Source organism: Sciurus carolinensis, chromosome 7, assembly GCF_902686445.1.
Source record: "Sciurus carolinensis chromosome 7, mSciCar1.2, whole genome shotgun sequence".
In the NCBI taxonomy this organism is placed as follows: Eukaryota; Metazoa; Chordata; class Mammalia; order Rodentia; family Sciuridae; genus Sciurus; species Sciurus carolinensis.
Window position 1 is genome coordinate 47,866,074 of NC_062219.1, and position 19,830 is coordinate 47,885,903.

Consider the following 19,830-nt stretch of genomic DNA (forward strand, 5'->3'; position numbering starts at 1 on the left):
ACCTATTAGAGAAAAATCAAATGTTACTATAAATTCAGTCATGTTACAATAAATGATACTTATTATTATTGTTATTACTATTTTGTTAATGTTACTGGGGATTAAATCCAGGGCTCTTTATTAGTGAGTTAAGTCCTCAGTCCAATTTTTATTTTGAGACAAGGTCTCACTAAGTTGCTGAGATTGGAATCAAACTTGTGATCCTCCTTTGCTTCCAAAGTTGCTGGGATGACAGGCAAGAACCAGTGCCCAGCTTAATACTAATCTTTATTTGATTACAGTGAAATGAATTTACCACAGTTAATTTTGTTGATGCATGACTTATTTAAAAAATTAAAAATCAGACACCAAAATATGTAGCACAGCAACATGTTGAATTAATAGCAATAAAAGTTAACATACAGACGGTCCCAGACTTATAATTGTTACACTTAATTTTTCTACTTTTGAAGGTCCAAAAGTAATGGGCATTCAGTAGAAACTCTACTTTGAATATTGATCTTTTCCCCAGTTAGTGAAATGCAATACTGTCCTCCTCTCTTGTGATTCTGGGCAGTGGCACATCCCAGTCAGCCACCCAATACACTACCATGTATTATGCAACTAAGCTACAATGCTTGATGGGTTAGGTGCATTTTTTACTTATGATAGTAAAAATTACAATAGCGTTTCAGGATATAATCTCACTATAAGTCAAAGAGTATCTGTATATACAATAGAATATTTTTTAGCCCTAAAAGGAAGGAAATCCTGTCATTTTAATATAACATGCATGAACCTGGAGGACATTATGCTAAAGGAAATAAAAAATGCACAGAAAGACAAATACTGCTTGATTTTACTTGTTTGCAGAATCAAAAGAAGTCTAACTGAGAAACAGAAAGCAGAATGGTATCTGCCAGTGAATGGAAGGTGAGGGAACAGGCAGATGTTGATCGGAGTACAAAGTTTTAGACATGCAGGATAAGTAAGTGCAGTAGAGGTAAGATACAGCATGGTGACTACAATGAACAACACTTCCTTAACAGCAGGACCTCTGCATTAGCAGGTTCTGAGTTCACATATTCAACTGACCGTGAAACAAAAACATTCAGGAAAAAAAGTCTATTAGACATGTCTAGATGTTTCTTCTTGTCATAATTCTCAAAACAATGTAGTTTAACAATTTGTGGGGGTGGGGGACAGATCCTGGAACCAATCTCCTAATGCTATGAAGAGACAACTGTATATTTAAAATTTATTAAAAGACTAGATCTTAAGTGTTCTTCACCACACATTCCAACACAAATGGGAACTATGTGATGAATATGCTAATTAGCTTTGCTAAGGTAATCATTTCACAAAGAATACATATCCTAAAGTATCACACTGTATACAGTAAGTACATACAATTCTTTGTCAGTTATGCCTTGATAAAGTAGAAAAATATTTTTAAAAAGCATATGCATAAAAATAAGATAGAGAGATGCACACACAGTCTAACATGCCTGAAGCATACCAGAAGCAAAAACGAACAAACAAACAAAAAACAAAAACCCCTTTTTTCAATCATTCAAGTATGTTTAGGTCAGAATAAATATTCAGTTATTCAATTCAACCTAAAAAATAATTTGGCAATATATTATATTATTAAGTAAAAAAATGACATATTACCTATGATTTTTAGTTCTGTTCAAACATACCTTTGCTGAATAATAGGTAGAAGCTGAGACTCTGCCACTATTATCTAGAAGACTTACAAGGAGTTAAAAAAAAAATGGGGCATGACATGAAAACAGAAGGGAGATTAATGAAGCAGGGGAAGTGGACAGAAGGGAAGAGTTGGGGAAAGAGAAGAATGGAGGAATGCAATTGATCAAGTCATGCTATGAACATACGTGAATGTACAACAATGAATTTCACCTTTATGTGTATCTACAAAACAATAATTTTTTTAAAAACTACAAATAAATATAAACAGGACCAGTAGAGTAAAGAAAGGGTATGAGGGAAGGAGGGAAGGAAAAGGGAAGTACTGGGGATTGAAATGAAGCAAACTGTATTCCATACTTACATGAGCATGTCAAAATTAACCCCATTATTATATTTAACTATGACATACTAATTAAAAAGAATTTAAAACAGAAAATTCTTTAAAAAAATGGGGCAGAATTTAAATACCATTTCTGGTACTAAGACTTGTATCACCTGCGATACTAATGTTCATTTTTCAGTGATACTAAATGCAGTTCTCAAATTTTTCATCTCCAAAACCCCAATGCTCTAAAATGTATAATCAGTACTCACTTCACAAATAATAACCCTTTGAAGTTCAAACATTTCTATTTGGGTGAAACAATGTGAACAGGAAAGAATCAATAAATGCTATTCATTAGTCTATGAGCCCATTTTTATTTCCTAGCATATAATATCTGCTTAACACATTAAGGAGTCGAATGAACTGATGCAGCCTTAAGTAAATGAGGTTAAAAATGGAAGCAAAAATTGGAAAATTAAGAACAGACATGTCTAAACAGATATTCATTGCTCTCAATCTATTCAGTTTAGGTTTCTAAGAAACTCCTCTGTTTTTCCTTTCTACTCTATCTTAGCCCCCAGTTTGTACCTACTCTTGGACATCTAGATCTCTACCATCCTTGAGAAGATCTGTTTTGGGAAATTTGGGAAATTTAACTATGAAGTTTTCACCCATTAGTTAAAAAGAATAATTTAAGGCACCCAGTGGCTGCAATTGTTTTCATTTGTGAAAACTGCTTTTGGAAACACTTACTGACATTGGGGCCTCTATAATAATTCAGTTATTGTAAGATAAGACACAGTGAAAAGATCCATGTCAGCACCTTGCAAAGGTCTATACTCTTGTATGCCCACAAACATGAGGGGAATTATCTACACTCAGTAAATATTGAAATCTGATTTTCTAAAGCTCTTAGTTCCTTCATTCAGCAATATTTAAGAGGTTCCTCCTGCTTTGTAACAGGCACTGTCTGTGGAGAATGGAATTTCAATGATAAGAAGCCAGTAATCTTTGAGGAAGAGGATAAAGTATGAGAGAAGGCCATTTCATGATTTGGAAGAGAGGTTTAGGCAGACATTAAAGGGAGCCAGGGCAAAGGCCACAAGAGACCACGTTTGGTGTGTATCTCCTCCATGAGACTAAGATCATCTATAGCAGGGTGTGCTCCTGCTCTGGGTTCCAGCATCAATCGTGAATGGCATACTGCAGAGGGTCAAAAGAGTTTGGAGAACATTTGAGAAGATTGGTACTACAAAAAGATTCAAGTATAATGCCTTCTTACTTATCAGCACTGTCATCGGAATCATTAATGTTTATTGAGTGCCTAAAGGTACTGCTGTACTACTTCACATATATTTTCTTTCATCTTTCAAAGTCCCTAACAAGTATAGATAACAGAAAACAGGATAACGTTATATATTGCATGCTTACTATTTGAACCTTATTAGTATTAGAAGTGGCAAGAGTTATTTTGACTATTAAATGATTAAAGATAATTGATAGAATGACTAAAAAAAGGTCAATAAGGGAAAATATTACTATTAATAATCATTATATTTCTATTGTATAAAAAATTGATTTTCTCTATTCCCTAAATAGTAATTATCTTTAAAATGTGAAATAAAGTAAGCAGACATTTACAGACGTAACAATGAAGAAAACAGGTGCAAGAAGGCCAGGTGACCTGCTCAGATTCTCTGGTGGGTAAGAAGCCAAAGCCAGAGATGGCAGGAAGAGCAGTCACCTAGCACCTGTCCACAGTGACTGGTGGAGATCCATGAGTCAGGTAACAAAGTTGTTGATCAAAGGCAAATAGATAAGGCATTATTTAAACTAAAAGCTCTGGGTTATATTTTAATTGTTAACATTAGTAAGCTAAACAGTAGTATAAGCATGTCTCCAGGGTGGTCTGTGCTCCTACCCAAACCCTACAAGTACTTCATAACCTGCAGATACTCCTCTACCCTACAAGTACTTTGTACCCTACAGGTGGTGACTGTGGAGTTGTTCTTAAGTATGATGATAAAGAGGAGAACAAAAAGATTCCAGAAGAAAGTACCACCCTGTATCTTCTCTAATTAACACTTCATCTCATTTCTCCTTCCACTTTAGCAGAGACTACATGTGAAAGCTGAACAGCACATGCAAACTGAGTAAGTGAATGGCAAAGAAATCACTGGCCAAAATCCTTGAAGGTCTGGGGTCAAGGGGCCAGGAAGCCCTATATTTTTAACTCAGTTAATTATGGAAAAAGTGATGTCATTAAGTGCCAGGCACAAAACCATGCGCTCTTTAAGTGATGTTTGATTTATGCATGGTAGAAAATAGGATATAAAGCCCTTGTTCAAAATTTTTAAATGACCCTCAGTTTTTCTTGACCTGACCTGAAGTTTCAGAGGTTTTTCATAAACACCTGTTTTTATACAGGAATTTCTCTTTCCAAGCCCTCAGCAGGTATCTAACCACTAAACCACATTAGACTCTTTACATGAATGGATCATTTCTGGCTTCTGGACTCTGTAAGAGCACCTACAAATATCTTTTGACAGTTTTACAAAAGGAACAAGGTACAGCACAGTGGTGGTGGAAGCTAAGGGTCTTGGCATGCCCTAACTGAAATTCTGGCCACTTTTGCCATTTCCACTGCTAAAAGGATGAAGAATTAGAGGAACAGAAAGTCAGTATCCTGCCAGATAAGGGGATGAATATGTGAGCTCAGTCCTGGCATTTTCCCTCAATGGGCTGTCTCACCAACAGCTCCTCACTTCAGAAACTGAACTCAATTAAACATAAGGGATGAAGACATGCATAACAGAGAAACCAGTTTTCCACATCTGATACATAAATGAGTGTGATTTAGATGATCTTTAACACCCTTTATTACTTTTGGCCTATGAAAGAAGAATATTCTGAATCAAAATTTTATGAACCTTAAAAGAAAATTTTGAATGTCAAAAAAAAATCCTTCATAAGTAAATTAAAAAGATAAATTGAAACTGGAAAAATATGTGACCACCATATCACAGAGCAGTGGTTTACATTCCTAAGCTATAGAATGCTTTTAGGAAAAGTGAATCAGAGATATGGTCTTAATTATATGAAAAGATGCTCAACCAGGCTCTTTGTAAAAAGAATGAAAATTAAACTAAATTGAGATTATAATTTTTATACCTAAGGTGGGCAAAAATCTACAAGTTCACCCAAATCTGAACAACATATCCAACTGGTATGACTGTGGGAAAGCAGGCAGCTTCACACATTGCTGGTAGAAATGAAAAATAACACATCTATGGAAAGGAACTTACTGATATCTAACAAAATCACATATGTACTTACTTGTTGGCCCATGAATTCTAATTCTAAGGATGTCTTCCAAAGATATTCAGGCAAAAAAGCTTACAAACACAAAGTTTTTAATTATAGAAATTAGCAAAAGACAGAAAATAATAAGAAATGAACTTATTAGGCAATGGTTGAGAAAACCATAGTACATTCATCCAGTGTAGTATTATACAGCTGTAAAAAAAGAATGCAGACCATCTTTATATAATGTTATGCAATGATTCCCAAGATAAACTGTTACAAAGATACAGCAAAATAAAGCACGCATATTAGATGTCATTTATCTAAGAAATAAGGAGGAAATAAGAATACGTATATATTTTAATAATAGGATAAATTGAATACCTTTTTCTATTTTTTATTGGTGCATTATAATTATACATAATATTGGGATTTGTTGTTACTTATTTGTACATGCACATAACATAATTTGGTCAATTTAATTCCCCAGAATCTCCCCCTTTTCTCCTCTCCTCTCTCCCATGGTGCCCTTCCTCTACACCTTGGTCTCCCTTCTGTTTTCATTAAAAAAAAAAAAACAAACCACAAATAAAACAAATACAAAAACAAACAAAAACAGTTATATAACCTATAGAAGGAAGGTGAAACACAGGGTAGACAGGTCAGTGACAGAAACTAGACTGCTCTGAAATTTTCATCCTTTATAAATCTGACCCAGGAAATATATAATGTGTGCTGAAGCTGGCATCTACTGTTCTTGGTAAATATTCAGATGCTTTGTAAGCCAGTTGTTTTTACTTAGTAGCTTCAAATTGGCCATAGTGGTAGTATTTACACTACGGAAATCAGCAGGCCTTCTTCACTACCCGAAAGTTGGCTGTTAAACATTTATCAGCATACCACAGGAAATGCAAATATGTTAGCAAAGTATAAAAGAAAATCAAATTTGAAAAGAAAATCCCTAAACCCTGAAAGCAAAATGAAACAAAACTAACAACGAACTAAGTGGGTAGCATTACTATTTTGAAATAAGTCATTTCAAGTGACTTTGAAACACAGTAGTTTGACTATATTAGCTCTTGTGCAAATACTAAAAAGAATTATAAAAGTAATCAGTTTAAAGGTTGAACTATTTTATTTTTAATTGTGTCACGAATGCTGGTATAGATATTCTGAGAAACTAGGAAGATAATGGAAAGAAGTGCATTAATGCTTTACTAGCATGTGGTCCTCAGGGTAGGGGTATGGAGGAATGCACACAAGACAAGGTCATTAAGAAAAAACTCTGTGGTACTAAATATGGATTAGATATATCAATATGAAGACATGATATCTTTTATATTTAGTTAATACTGCAAGCATGAATTTCTTGGCTCTGTTCACTGAAAAAGACTAGAAACTATAACCAATCCAGGAGCAAATAAGGTACATCCCTGAGACCTGAACATCCTGACACCCAGACTGTGGTTTCTAACTTCTATTTCAAACTAATAGAAGACTCTGTGAAGTGTCTTACTACAGATCTGGGTCAGGAAGAATACAAAATACCGGAAGGAAATAAGTTATAAAAACTTATTTCATGTCAAAAGTGCTCAGGAGCAAGAGGCTCTGACTGGTCAAAGATGGGGGGAAACAATCTGAGCAATAACAACAGTAACACCTGCCATGGAGTGAAAACACACATAAAACACATTACAATTCAATATGCTAAAACAACAATACAATTAAATGCTAGCGACCTTTTTATTGTTTTAAACACTAGTGAACACATCTACCCTGTTATTTTTCAATATAAAATCTAACTCAGGATAAGCAAATAGTTGAACAGTGTTTTTTCTAATAGAAACAAAAAAGGAGGAATGATAAAATTAGAATATCTCCATCTTACAACATATAATAAACATACATAATTAGCAATGCTTAGTAACACCAGAGAACCAACAATGAAGGGCCTCCCAATAGAAATATACCACACTACACTGTTCTAAAGTGGTAAAGCATTCTTGCCAAAAGCATTTGTGTGTATGTGTGTGTGTGTGTGTGTGTGTGTGTATTTCAAACCTGGATCAGAGGAACACTGTATGTCTATCAATCAGCAGAGGAGTGAATTAAATGACAACAATACCTAGACTGCAGGAAATTGCACAAGACAGATGACCCAGTTTTTCAACAAATAAGATGCAAAGGGGGGGAAAAAAGAGATGCAGGTAAGGAACAGGGACATATCAATCAATGACAATGAACAAACCTGATATGAACAAATAATAAGTCAATTCTTTAAACATATATATGAATGTGTGTATGTATATATGTGTACATATATCTATGTATATGTTTGTGTATACATGTCTATAAGTCTATATATACATATGAGCCATGTATATAATAGGTAACTGGGAAAATGTGATGGGCTAAAGCATTTGATATTAGGAAATAATTTTTTAGATACAATGAATATTCTGTTTTAAAGAAAAGGCCTTATTAGCTTCTGGAGAAATATATTGAAATATCCAATGATGAACTGGTACAACATATGGGATTAGTTTCAAAATTTGAGAGGTAATGAACAGAAGGCTGACTGGTACATAGGCATTCATTGGATACATTCTCCCCACTTGTAGGTAAGACCAAAATTTCCTATAATAAAGTTAAAAAAAATGAGCACAAACAACAAAAAGGAAAATAACTAATATTAGTAAGCTGGTAATAATATCATATCAGCATTCCAACATTAGGAGTGGATTGTGACCACCTGAGGAGTTCTAGCAAAACTGAGTTTCTGAATCACCACTACCTTAATGAAACCCAAAGAGTAAATTGTATCACAATGAACAAAATGTGTCATACTCCTCAGGACTGCAAGAATGGGAAAAAGAGGCTGAGAACACTGTGTAAACACCTTAAGGGTAGAGGACATGCACTATTCATCCAATATTTACCTCAATGCCTGACACTTACGAGGTACTCAAGAAATATTTGGTAAAGTCATGAATGACCCAGCGATGTGCAAATGAATAGACAAACTTAACAGTAGGTAAATGCTAGATGTGCAAAATATCATTCATAGCTGATTTAAAAAAATCACTCAAACTGGTTTTACAAAGCAGGACTCTCTTTCAATGGAATGGGTTTCCTTCATAAAGCCACAGACTAGTCACTTCTTACAGCTTCAAGTAAACAAACAGAATAAAAATAGTTTTAAATACACAATTGGGTGGGGTGTGGCTAGCAAATACTCTGATTCTACAATCTGTTTTGCACAAGAAGTGCTTCTTATGTGACTAACAAAGCAAACAGTAGTCAGATTCTGTGTGCTGAAATAAATACACTATTTGTAAAAAGGGTTGAACGTCCAAGGCTTACCAATGAAGACACCACATTTCCCAAAGCTAAAGGGGAATATAGAATGACAAATACCCATATATATTTACATATCCCAAAGACATACAACCACAGAGTATGAATTTTTTTTGTTGTTGTTGCAAATCTAAAGTACAAAAGAGAGCCAAGTCTACCATATGACCACGGGGAACAAATACTTGAGAACAAGAATAATCCAATTTTAAATCTGAAAGGAGCTTAGATGCCACCTAGTTCAAACTTCTATTTGTGTTGATGAAGAGAAAGACACCTAGAAAAGTCAAGGTGAAAAGTTCTGAAAATAGAGTACCACAGATGAACAAATGGTCTACACAGGTGCAAAACACTAGGTATGTAGGGCTCAGGATTCATCGTTTAAATGTTCACAGGAATGATATCTAGTGGTATGTAGTGAGTGTATGTGTGTGCGCACATGCACGCACTTAATCATACATACACACAAAACACTAAAAAATAAACGTATTTCTAATAATTTCTTTCAAAATGAATTCTTCAGCCTAGCTCTGAAGAGCACCTTATAATCTCTACTTTTTCAAATCTTGTCCAAATAGACCATAAAGAAATGGAAGGCAGCTGTTTTCTTTCACTTGTCTTTTACAGTCTCTTACAGATGAAGCCAAGTTCATATAATTAAAAGCTATTCCATATATAATTGCCAAATGATGAGACTGATTAGAATAAACTCTCCAATTGCCAATAATCTAAACTGATATAAAAGCCACATTTTATGTGTATTTGAGTATTACACAAAGACATATATGGCAATGTTGTTTTTTTTAATGTGGTAATCAACAAAATGTTAAAGTGAGAAGAGACAGGACACTGAGAATGAGTTTTACGTTTACATTTTTGCAAGGTACTGTGTACAAGGCTTTATTTAAATACACACAGGAAATTCCCTGCAGGGGAGGGTTGAGGAAAAGGAACAGGAAAAACCATTATTTCAATCATGGGTCAATTACTTTAATTACTGATTAATCCTGAAACATACTACTTTAATTTTAGGGAGATACAAAAATGATTTATCTATTCTGTGTATGGAATTTTTCTTCTCATCTCATTCATCTGTAAAGCTGATTGGATTTAGATCCGAAATGATGGAATTAAATAAGATACAAAATTTGGTCTCTGAACTTCCTGTCTTTATTAGATTTTGTAGGATCCTGAAAACTGGTCTAAGAGTCTCTAATATTGTTAAAGAGAATACTAACTACTAAAATTGACAATGATGATGTTTATTTCCACCTTTGGGGGAAAAATGTTTTTAGTTGGGATGATACAAGATCCCTTAAGGAAATTGCAATGTAAGCCAAGAGTATTTTTAAAAAGCTAAAAGCAAAGTTTGAGGAATTTTTTTCACTTTTGAAATGAACACAGCAGCCCTATGTAAATAAACATAATGAGATTATCAAGTTAAGGGCTTTTGCAAACTCTATGCCAACTCTAAAGTAAAATCCAAATTTAAGCAAGAGTATTTCAGGCCATATCCAGAACAAAGTATAGTATTGGAAATAAAGAATCTAAATTCTTTAGGAAGAAGATGTTGCTAACTCTACTAGCAAATTCACAGATGTCTTGCATTTGTCTGAAAATTTAAAAATATTTAATATGTATAAATTCAAAATATTTAATGCTCTCACTTTAAATTTCTTTTACTAGCTTCTGAAGACTTACACTAAAATTCTGAAACACAAAACAGCCTGCCCACATCTCACCATTTTGTTTTTTTTCTCTCAAGTCCATAAATACGTAAGAATTGGGCTAAGCTGTGTTCATAAAAATTTTAGGGACATTAATGGACACATTGGTGACTTTATATAATAATTGAAGAATTTAGATGATGGTTTAAATCCACACGCTGCTTCAAGAGTTCTTCCCCTATTTTTATATATTACCAAATATTTTCAACCAAACAACACAAGACTATGTTTTTCAAAAATAATAAGGGGAAATCATCATTCCAACATGAGCTAACATTGGAGCAAAAATTTCTAAAATAAAATTACAGAAAGAATGGTGTATGGTTAAAACTATTAATATATATTTAAGACAAAGAGTGTATTTTTCAATAAGAAAACAAGGAAAAATAGAGGTCAACCTGATTTTATATGTCTGCCCAATAGGACTTTCCACCATAATTAGTGCTTCCCACCTCTGAGGGGAGGGGCTTAAGCTCAGGGTAACCTCAAGGAGTGAGAAGAAGACTGTATAAATACCTAGGGGCAGCTGCAGAGAGGGCATCTTCTGCACTGCCTACCTGGGCAGAGGAGGCTTCAGAAAGCCACAAGACACTAAGTCCAGGAACTCCCAGCACCCAGGTAAGTCTATGGACTGAGGGTCACTATAGAACTCCACTTCAGCTTGCTTGAAAAGAAACTTCAGTAAGTTAACTCTTTGGGATTCTTGTGCATTATTTTAAAAAATGGCTTTCTACTAAAATGTACTCAGAAAGGTTTATTTGTATCAGTCTATATAAAATAATCCTAATAAAACCATATTGTACAAACTTGCCCTAATCAGAATTTCAATGTATTTAGAAACTACTAGAACTTTAGGATATGTTTAAGATCCAGAATTATTTAATACAGTCATTTAATGATGATTTGTGTTTATTTGTAAATCACTTTATATTTACTTGATTACTGGAATGTAGCATCCCAAAATAACTAAGATATATATTCACAGAATTAAAAAATTATTTCTCATTAATTTATGGCATATATTGAAAATATAAAGGGTTGGATTAAAAAGCAGTTAGTTAAATAAAGAATTCAACTGTGCAATATCAGAAAAATGAAACAGGTCAATACAAAGCTACATGAAATAATCCTTTTCTGTGTTCCAGAATCCACTGAGAATATGCTACCACAGATAACCCTTTTGCTGCTAATGTCCTTGAATTTGGTTCATGGAGTGTTTTATGCTGAGCGATACCAAACACCCACAGGCATAAAAGGCCCACCACCCAACACCAAGACCCAGTTCTTCATTCCTTACACCATAAAGAGTAAAGGTAAACTGAATTGCATATTTTGCTCTATTAACCAGTTGGTTGTTGCTTTCTACAGTCTTAATGATGATGTCTTTGACAATGATATCTTTAACAAAATGCTTTCAACTCTGGTATTGAAAATTTTTAAATTAGTCCAAATCACAACAAAATGATTTGTGGATGTAGAACAATACTCCTTATACTATAAACATAATAGATTTAACTGATGAATACTAAGGAATTTTAATATAGGAGTTTTTTCCCCCTCTAATGAGGCTTTTATACAAATAACTATCCATAATCCAAATATATTAATTCAACCAAAAGTAGTTAAATTTAAAATATTTAAATAATTGTACAAAGAGAATAGAAGGCTAATATACCTAAATACTTACACATTTACTGTTAAAACACATTCAGCTAATCTACAAATATACACAAAACCGAGTCTCAATAAGTCAAATAGGCAAATGAAGTAGCAATCCTCATAGCTATTTATATATCCCATATAGTTTAGTGGTTAAATGCACAGTACTAGCTGTGTGACCTGAGGTAAGTTATTTTTCCTCCCTGTGCCTTAGTTTCCTCATTTGTAAAATAAGAAGCAGCGATCTCTAAGGGGTGCTGTGAAGGTTATCAAGAGGGTTAACTCCTGTCAGATGCCTTATGTTTCACTATTCCTATACTACTAATAAACTACTAGTAGTACTTCTATTTCCACTTCTACTACTACTACTCTAGTGGCATGGCCTTAGATAAGTTTTAACTTTCCTCTTGAATCTACTCCTCATCTACATGGCTTTCTCTGCTACTGTGAAGAGCACTGAAATCCTCAAAGAGAAATGACAAGGCCTTATCCTCCTAATTCCACGTAACAGCATCTAAAGCAAACTGCCTAGAAAACATCAATATAAACTGACTGTGGACTTCAGATTCCCTTTCCATAATTTTTTAAAATTTTAGTTATATACTCTTTCCTGTAAATAAAGCTAAGGCCGTCTGTAATAAACCTTAAACAAAATATTTTAGGGAACAACCAATTTAAGCAAATGAAATTTATAAGATGGTATTGTTAAGAAGATGAAACAGTATTTCATGAAAGGCAGCCTAACATTTAAAAATAGAAGCACAAAAGATATTATTGAATGTATTGAAATGTAAATAAAATAAAGAAAAGAAAGTAAGAGATAAGGAACATGCTTTTACCTCACTTGAAGCAACAAATGTAATATGAAATGCTACGACGTGCAACAGTGGGTTCAGTACTCTCTGGTCACAAATTCAGACTTTTAAGTACTTTATCAAAGTCATAATAAACAATCTTGAATTAAAAATAAAATGCACCACTTATACAAAGTTAAATCTATTTCTATCATCCCACCTTAATGTCCTCTAACATCCAGGCTATTTTTGTAGAACATATGAAAATAGCTTATTAAATAAGAATTTCAGAAGTTCCTTTAATCATTAAATCCACCTTAGTCTCTTCTTGGTAATGTAAGACAGAAAATCAAACACATCATCATCCACTGGCAGGCATTAATGCACAACAAGAGAACGGTAAGTTGGTAACAGAAATTCAGAGTTCCTATGCAATTCCTAGACACATGTGTTCAGCTAAAAGAGCACTATCAAAACACACTAAATCATGCTGCAGAGGACTCCACAGCTGCTAGGCAGATGCAGGTAACACATTCTGACACAACCAACCACTATTTCAGTTTGTGGACATTTAAGAAACTTATTAGTAGGTTGTAACCATCCTTAAGGATGGTGCCACCCTAATCTCGTTTTTTTTTTTCCAGTTGGCGAACTACAAACAGGGGCTGTCCTCCAAAAATTCAACAAAAATCAATTTTTTCTTGCACTGAGAGGTTTAGAACAATTAGGGCAACATTCCAAGTAATGATGATCACCCTGTTACTGGAGTTCTGGCCTCAAAAGGTGCCCAATAAAATCATGTTCAATAAGATACGTTTTACCTCTTTTAGCAGTACAACAGCTTTCTAGTCAGATAAAGACAATTATTTCAGTATGAACACAATCCTTACAGCCAGATTCTGAAGCAAACCCCTATCTAATACAGTTTATATTTAAAAATTCTATTTTATTACAAGCCATTAAGGAATCCCTTACTTTCTCACCTATTCTACTTGTAATATACTGAATCCAGTTATATATTCAGATTCAACATGAACATGTCAATGAGACATGTGTTACTATATGGAAATCTCCTCCATAAATTAATTTCTCACTGTGTCTTTTTTCTGTTATAATTTTCTGAAAGTTCATGGGAAAAGCTATATATTTGAATGTCTAAAACTGAAATATAACTAATTACTATAAATACAAGGTTCCTAAATCTAAAATATCTTCCTATTTCAGCATATCTAGTTCAATGATTTGTTCTATATTTTATGTATGTCAAATGTGTTTTCAATCTCAGGAACATCTCTACATCTCTACCTAAGAGAATAACATTAGTAACTACTATTGGCTGACTATTTCTTACATGCCTGTCAATTAATATGAGAGATTTTTCTCAATTTTAATACATTTGTGTACTGACAGCTAATAATTCAAGGGAATTAATTCTCAAAAATGTTTTCAAAGGCAAATTACAATTCATTTCAATTCATTTGATAATAATTCTCTTTAGACTAATTTTTGAGTTTTTAAGCTGTTAAAGATTTAGGATTTAAGTCCATTTTTTTTTTTTTTTTTTTTTTTTTAACAAATGTGGTTCAAAAGTCACAGCTATAGGGTAGGGACTTAGCTCATTGGTAGAGCACTTGCCTAGCATGCATGAGGCCCTGGGTTTGATACACTGCATTGCCAAGAAAAAAAAAAAGTCAGGCTATAACAGATTTTCAGGATTTAAGCAACCTATCCAACTACTGTTACATCACTAAATCAACATTACTATGACCAGTTTTTCAACAGCCTAAGAATCTAAATAGTATAAGTAAGCATTCTATGTTTCTGAAAATGTATTAAGAAGAAAATGATTTTAATATAAATTCTAAAGTAAACATTAAAAATCATATGCAACTTTATGTCATCTTTGCTAAGAATTTCCCTGAGAAATAAGAATATTTTATGTAGACGCTTAAAATGATGATTATTGTCAAAAGACTAACATGGTAACACTTTCCTAATGTTATATACTAACACCTGCAGTGCCCTGTTACAACTCTCCTTTGAGTGACCAAAACAGCCCCGGACCCTCGTAAGCTTTTGTCATGTAGTCACTCATTTTACTCTGGGACTGAATCCCCTATAGGACATAGCCTGTGCTTTCGTACATTTTCCTCCATTTTGCTTAGCACTTTTCACATCACTGAATAAGTGATTACTGAGTTTAAGTTTAGCACATCAGAAGTAGTTCAGTTAAACAAACCCATAGCATTATAAAATAAAACAACATTAATTTGCATTTAAACAGTAATCCTATTTTATATATTCACCCACTATATCTGATTAACAAATTCTTTGTTTCAATTTTAAGTCAATAAGTAAAAGAATAAAAACTCACAATATATCCTGAAGTTAAAAAAAAAAAAAATCAATGTAAGCCTAAAATATTCAGCAGGACATGGCAGATGTAAATTAGAATTTCACTTCTCATTTATGTCTTACAGGATAGCTTTTGTGAAGGAAAACTGTTATAGTTCCTAAAAATTTCTCTCCACTTGTCTTTCTCTTCCTTTTCTGTCAAATATCTTTTTTTCTTACCTATGTAGATGAGCTTTCCAAAACAAATGTGATAAATTTTCTACTTTACTCTTATTCTAGAAGAATTCTTGAATGTCAACTTATTTTCATAGATCATCAGGATGTAAAGAAAGTACCATGGTAGCCATGGTGTTGTAAAACTCTCTTTTTCTAGCAGTATTTTTCAAACACTATAAAATAAATCATCCAGACTTATTTAAGACTAGTTTGGAATGAATGGCACTGCACTGTCCTGTCTTGATTGATATTTTGAAAAACAGTGATCATCTTTATTTAATGTTACTAACCAGCCCCCTCTCTGGATGATATATATATTGGTGTGTCTTTTAGGTGTACCAGTAAGAGGCGAGCAAGGTATTCCAGGTCCACCAGGCCCTGCAGGACCTCGAGGGCACCCAGGTCCTTCTGGACCACCAGGAAAACCAGGCTATGGAAGTCCTGGACTCCAAGGAGAGCCAGGGTTGCCAGGACCACCAGGACCATCGGCTACCGGGAAACCAGGTGCGCCAGGACTCCCAGGAAAACCAGGGGAGAGAGGACCATATGGACCAAAGGGAGATGTTGGACCAGCTGGTTTACCAGGACCACGGGGACCGCCAGGGACTCCTGGAATCCCTGGCCCAGCTGGAATTTCAGTGTCAGGAAAACCTGGACAACAGGGACCTGTAGGTGCCCCAGGACCCAGGGGCTTTCCTGGAGAAAAGGGTGTGCCAGGAGTCCCTGGTATGAATGGACAGAAAGGAGAAACAGGTTATGGTGCTCCTGGCCGCCCAGGTGAGAGGGGCCTTCCAGGCCCTCATGGTCCCATGGGACCACCTGGCCCTCCTGGAGTGGGAAAAAGAGGTGAAAATGGGTTTCCAGGACAGCCAGGCATCAAAGGTGATAGGGGATTTCCAGGAGAAAGGGGACTGACAGGCCCACCAGGTCCCCAAGGTCCTCCTGGGGAACGAGGACCAGAAGGCATTGGAAAGCCAGGAGCCGCTGGGGCTCCAGGTCAGGCAGGGATTCCAGGGTCAAAAGGTCACCCTGGGGCTCCAGGAATAGCTGGGCCACCAGGGGTTCCAGGCTTTGGGAAACCTGGTTTACCTGGTCTGAAGGGACAAAGAGGACCTGCTGGCCTTCCAGGGGGTCCAGGTGCCAAAGGGGAACAAGGGCCAGCAGGCCATCCTGGGGAGCCAGGTCTGCCTGGACCCCCAGGAAATATGGGACCCCAAGGACCAAAAGGCATCCCAGGCAACCATGGTCTCCCAGGCCCTAAGGGTGAGACAGGGCCAGTTGGGCCTGCAGGACAACCTGGAGCCAGAGGAACAAGGGGTTCTCCTGGCTTAGATGGAAAACCAGGGTATCCAGGAGAACCAGGTCTCAATGGTCCTAAGGGTAATCCAGGGTTACCAGGCTCAAAAGGTGACCCTGGAGTGGTAGGACCGCCCGGTCTTCCAGGCCCTGTAGGCCCAGCAGGAGCTAAGGGAGTGCCTGGACACAATGGTGAGCCTGGGCCAAGAGGTGCCCCTGGAATACCAGGGACCAGAGGCCCCATTGGGCCACCAGGTATCCCAGGATTCCCTGGATCTAAAGGTGACCCTGGAAATCCAGGTCCTCCTGGTCCAGCTGGCATAGCCGCTAAGGGCCTCAATGGACCCACTGGACCACCAGGACCTCCAGGTCCAAGAGGCCATGATGGAGAGCCTGGTCTCCCAGGGCCTCCAGGGCCCCCAGGTCCCCCAGGTCAAGCAGCCATGCCTGAGGGCTTTATAAAGGCAGGACAAAGGCCCAGTCTTTCTGGGATGCCTCTTGTTAGTGCTAATCAGGGAGTGACAGGAATGCCTGTGTCTGCTTTTACTGTTATTCTCTCCAAAGCTTACCCAGCAATAGGTGCTCCCATCCCATTTGATAAGATTTTGTATAACAGGCAACAGCATTATGACCCGAGAACTGGAATCTTTACCTGTAGGATACCAGGAATATACTATTTCTCCTACCATGTACATGTAAAAGGGACTCATGTTTGGGTAGGCCTGTATAAGAATGGCACCCCCATAATGTACACCTACGATGAGTATACCAAAGGCTACCTGGATCAGGCTTCAGGGAGCGCTATAATCGATCTCACAGAAAATGACCAGGTGTGGCTCCAGCTGCCTAATGCCGAGTCCAATGGCCTGTACTCCTCTGAGTATGTCCACTCCTCCTTCTCAGGATTCTTAGTGGCTCCCATGTGAGCACATTCCCATGGAGCGAATCTAAATCTTCTGCTTGGAAAGGTATTTCCCAGCTCCATCCCACCCACAAAATGCATACAGAGGTAGGCTGAAAATAATTTTAATTTTCCAAAATACGTATTTGAACTTTTAGGCCTATAAATTTTCCCCCAGTAAAAGCGAGCAGCAAAGGTAAATATGTAAAGACCCTCTTGAATTTCTAGTCAGCAATACTAAGGCTCTTAGAGATTTTCTGTGAACTCCTTCAATGTTTAAAAATTTCTGCTAAGTTAAAAAATTATTCCAAACACAAACACCCAGAAATAGGCTTCTAAATTACATTAAAATTTGGTTTCAGAAACTTAGCATTTCTTTTTAAAATAAGTTTTTTTCTAATAACTAATAAGAGAACTTTTAGGAAACATTCAGGAGGTATCACATAACTGAACAGAACTTAAATACTTGAATAATGAAATTCAAGACACTGTATACCCTAGGTGTTTCAGATGGTGCATTAATACAAGGCTTATATGGCCCCTTTCATTAAGATTGATTCAAATATACAGGTGCATTTATGCTTTTTTGAAGCTCTCATAAGAAATCAAAATATTGTGTTAAAATGAATCTAAAATGAAGGTGCTTTAGTTATAAACTTTTCAAACTTTTGGGGGATTGCAGAAAAGCTTTCTAAATACCCGGTACAACCTGGGACAACAGGTGTCTGACTTATTTATTTTACACAAGTGATTAATTTGATTTGATTCCTTACTGAGTCTTATGTAATATCATTCTGTGGGTTTAAAGAACATTAGCATATGAACCTTGTGCTTCTCATTCTGGTGAAATTATAATTAATGTCAAGCATTTCAAAGTCTGTTAGAAATGAAAAAGACATTATTTATTTATGCTCTGTACTGTATTTTTATATTATTGTTTAAAACTTTTAAGCTGTGCCTCACTTACTAAAGCACAAAATGTTTAATCTACTCATTTACAAAGCAATAAAATAACATCAATAGATTTTTATGCTGAATTTACTTGAAAGTGACAATTTGGTATTTTCAACCATGCTTTTAAGGCTTTTCATTTTACAAAGTTAATGAAGAGAAAAACAATAAAGTGGTGTGCGGCTTTTATGGTTGTTATCATTTATGTCCCTCTATTGAGGATGGGCATTACACACACCCAGAACTCATGGTGGACTTAGAAGAGGCACCCACAAAGCCACATGCAGCCTAAGAGCCAGGGTTAAAGGCTAATGAGTGGGCACAGAAAAGTCCGAACCTCACCCCAGGGAAGCAGTTCTTTTCTGGGAGGCAAAGTAGCAGGTAGCAGAAAAATATGTAATTTGAACAAATTTTCTGCAATTACTATTTATTGCCTTGGCGTGTTCTTTAGTCATAATACTTAAACTTATTTTGATGGCTTGATTTACATTGAAAGGCAAGCAAGCAATTTTTTAATGTCAATCCAAAGGCAACACTTTTCTAAGACGAAAAATACTGTTCTTGAATATCCATCATCCCACTAGTTGAATCAAGGCAGTCAGTTTCTAGTCACTGGAATGAAGGCATCTACTTATTCCTTAGAATTAGTATTTGTGTAACCTGAGCAAATGTGCAAATGAAAACATAAAACCCTATGCTCAAGGGTGGCAATAACTCTGTCCCCAATTCTGGGCCAACCACTACTGTTCCTTAAGCAACAAGAATGGAATTTCCATTGGCAAGCAAAATGCATACAGAGGTAGGCATCTACGCACTATAAGGGTTATTGGTGTCACTAACCCTCACTCCCAAGTCAGGAAACACAAAACTGGATTTTAGTTCTAGAGAACCCACGGAACAATTCTACTGGTAGGCATGTGAAAGATAACTTAAAATACTGGCAGTTAGGACCATGTACTAGACATGAATAAAAGAACCTTTTAAAACCAGAACTAACTTCACAGCAATATTTAAGATCAAATTAAATCCTCACTAAGGAACACAGCAAAAGAAGTGACTTCTGTCTAATTCCACAGACACACAGTGTTTAACAAACATCTATCAGGAAGCCTCTCTTTGTTACTTACCCTTGAAAGCTGACATTTTAAAATTGTGTTGTATACCAGCAACTATATCCTTCCAAAAATCAAATGTTTTTTGATCACTGTTCTGCTAAAAAAAAAAAAAAAAAATTCCATTTGTAAACAAATACAATAA

The 19,830-nt window shown here is 35.8% G+C and overlaps 2 protein-coding genes across 3 annotated transcripts in view; one reads left to right on the top strand and one right to left on the bottom strand.

Moving 5' to 3' along the window:
* The window catches only part of Col10a1 (collagen type X alpha 1 chain), a 35,479-nt gene extending 16,896 nt beyond the window's left edge, over positions 1–18,583 (top strand). Inside the window, exons 2-3 of the mRNA XM_047559299.1 lie at positions 11,547–11,714; positions 15,759–18,583. Coding sequence (XP_047415255.1) covers positions 11,561–11,714; positions 15,759–17,647 — 2,043 coding nt within the window. The 5' untranslated portion in view covers positions 11,547–11,560 and the 3' untranslated portion in view covers positions 17,648–18,583. The remainder of the gene's footprint in view (positions 1–11,546; positions 11,715–15,758) is intronic.
* The window catches only part of Nt5dc1 (5'-nucleotidase domain containing 1), a 132,484-nt gene that overhangs the window by 97,468 nt on the left and 15,186 nt on the right, over positions 1–19,830 (bottom strand). The window contains exon 6 of one of the 2 annotated variants that reach the window (XM_047559301.1): positions 19,701–19,782. In XM_047559301.1, coding sequence (XP_047415257.1) covers positions 19,701–19,782 — 82 coding nt within the window. Of the gene's footprint in view, positions 1–19,700; positions 19,786–19,830 lie in introns of both variants that reach the window. The other variant, XM_047559300.1, reaches the window with a different exon arrangement.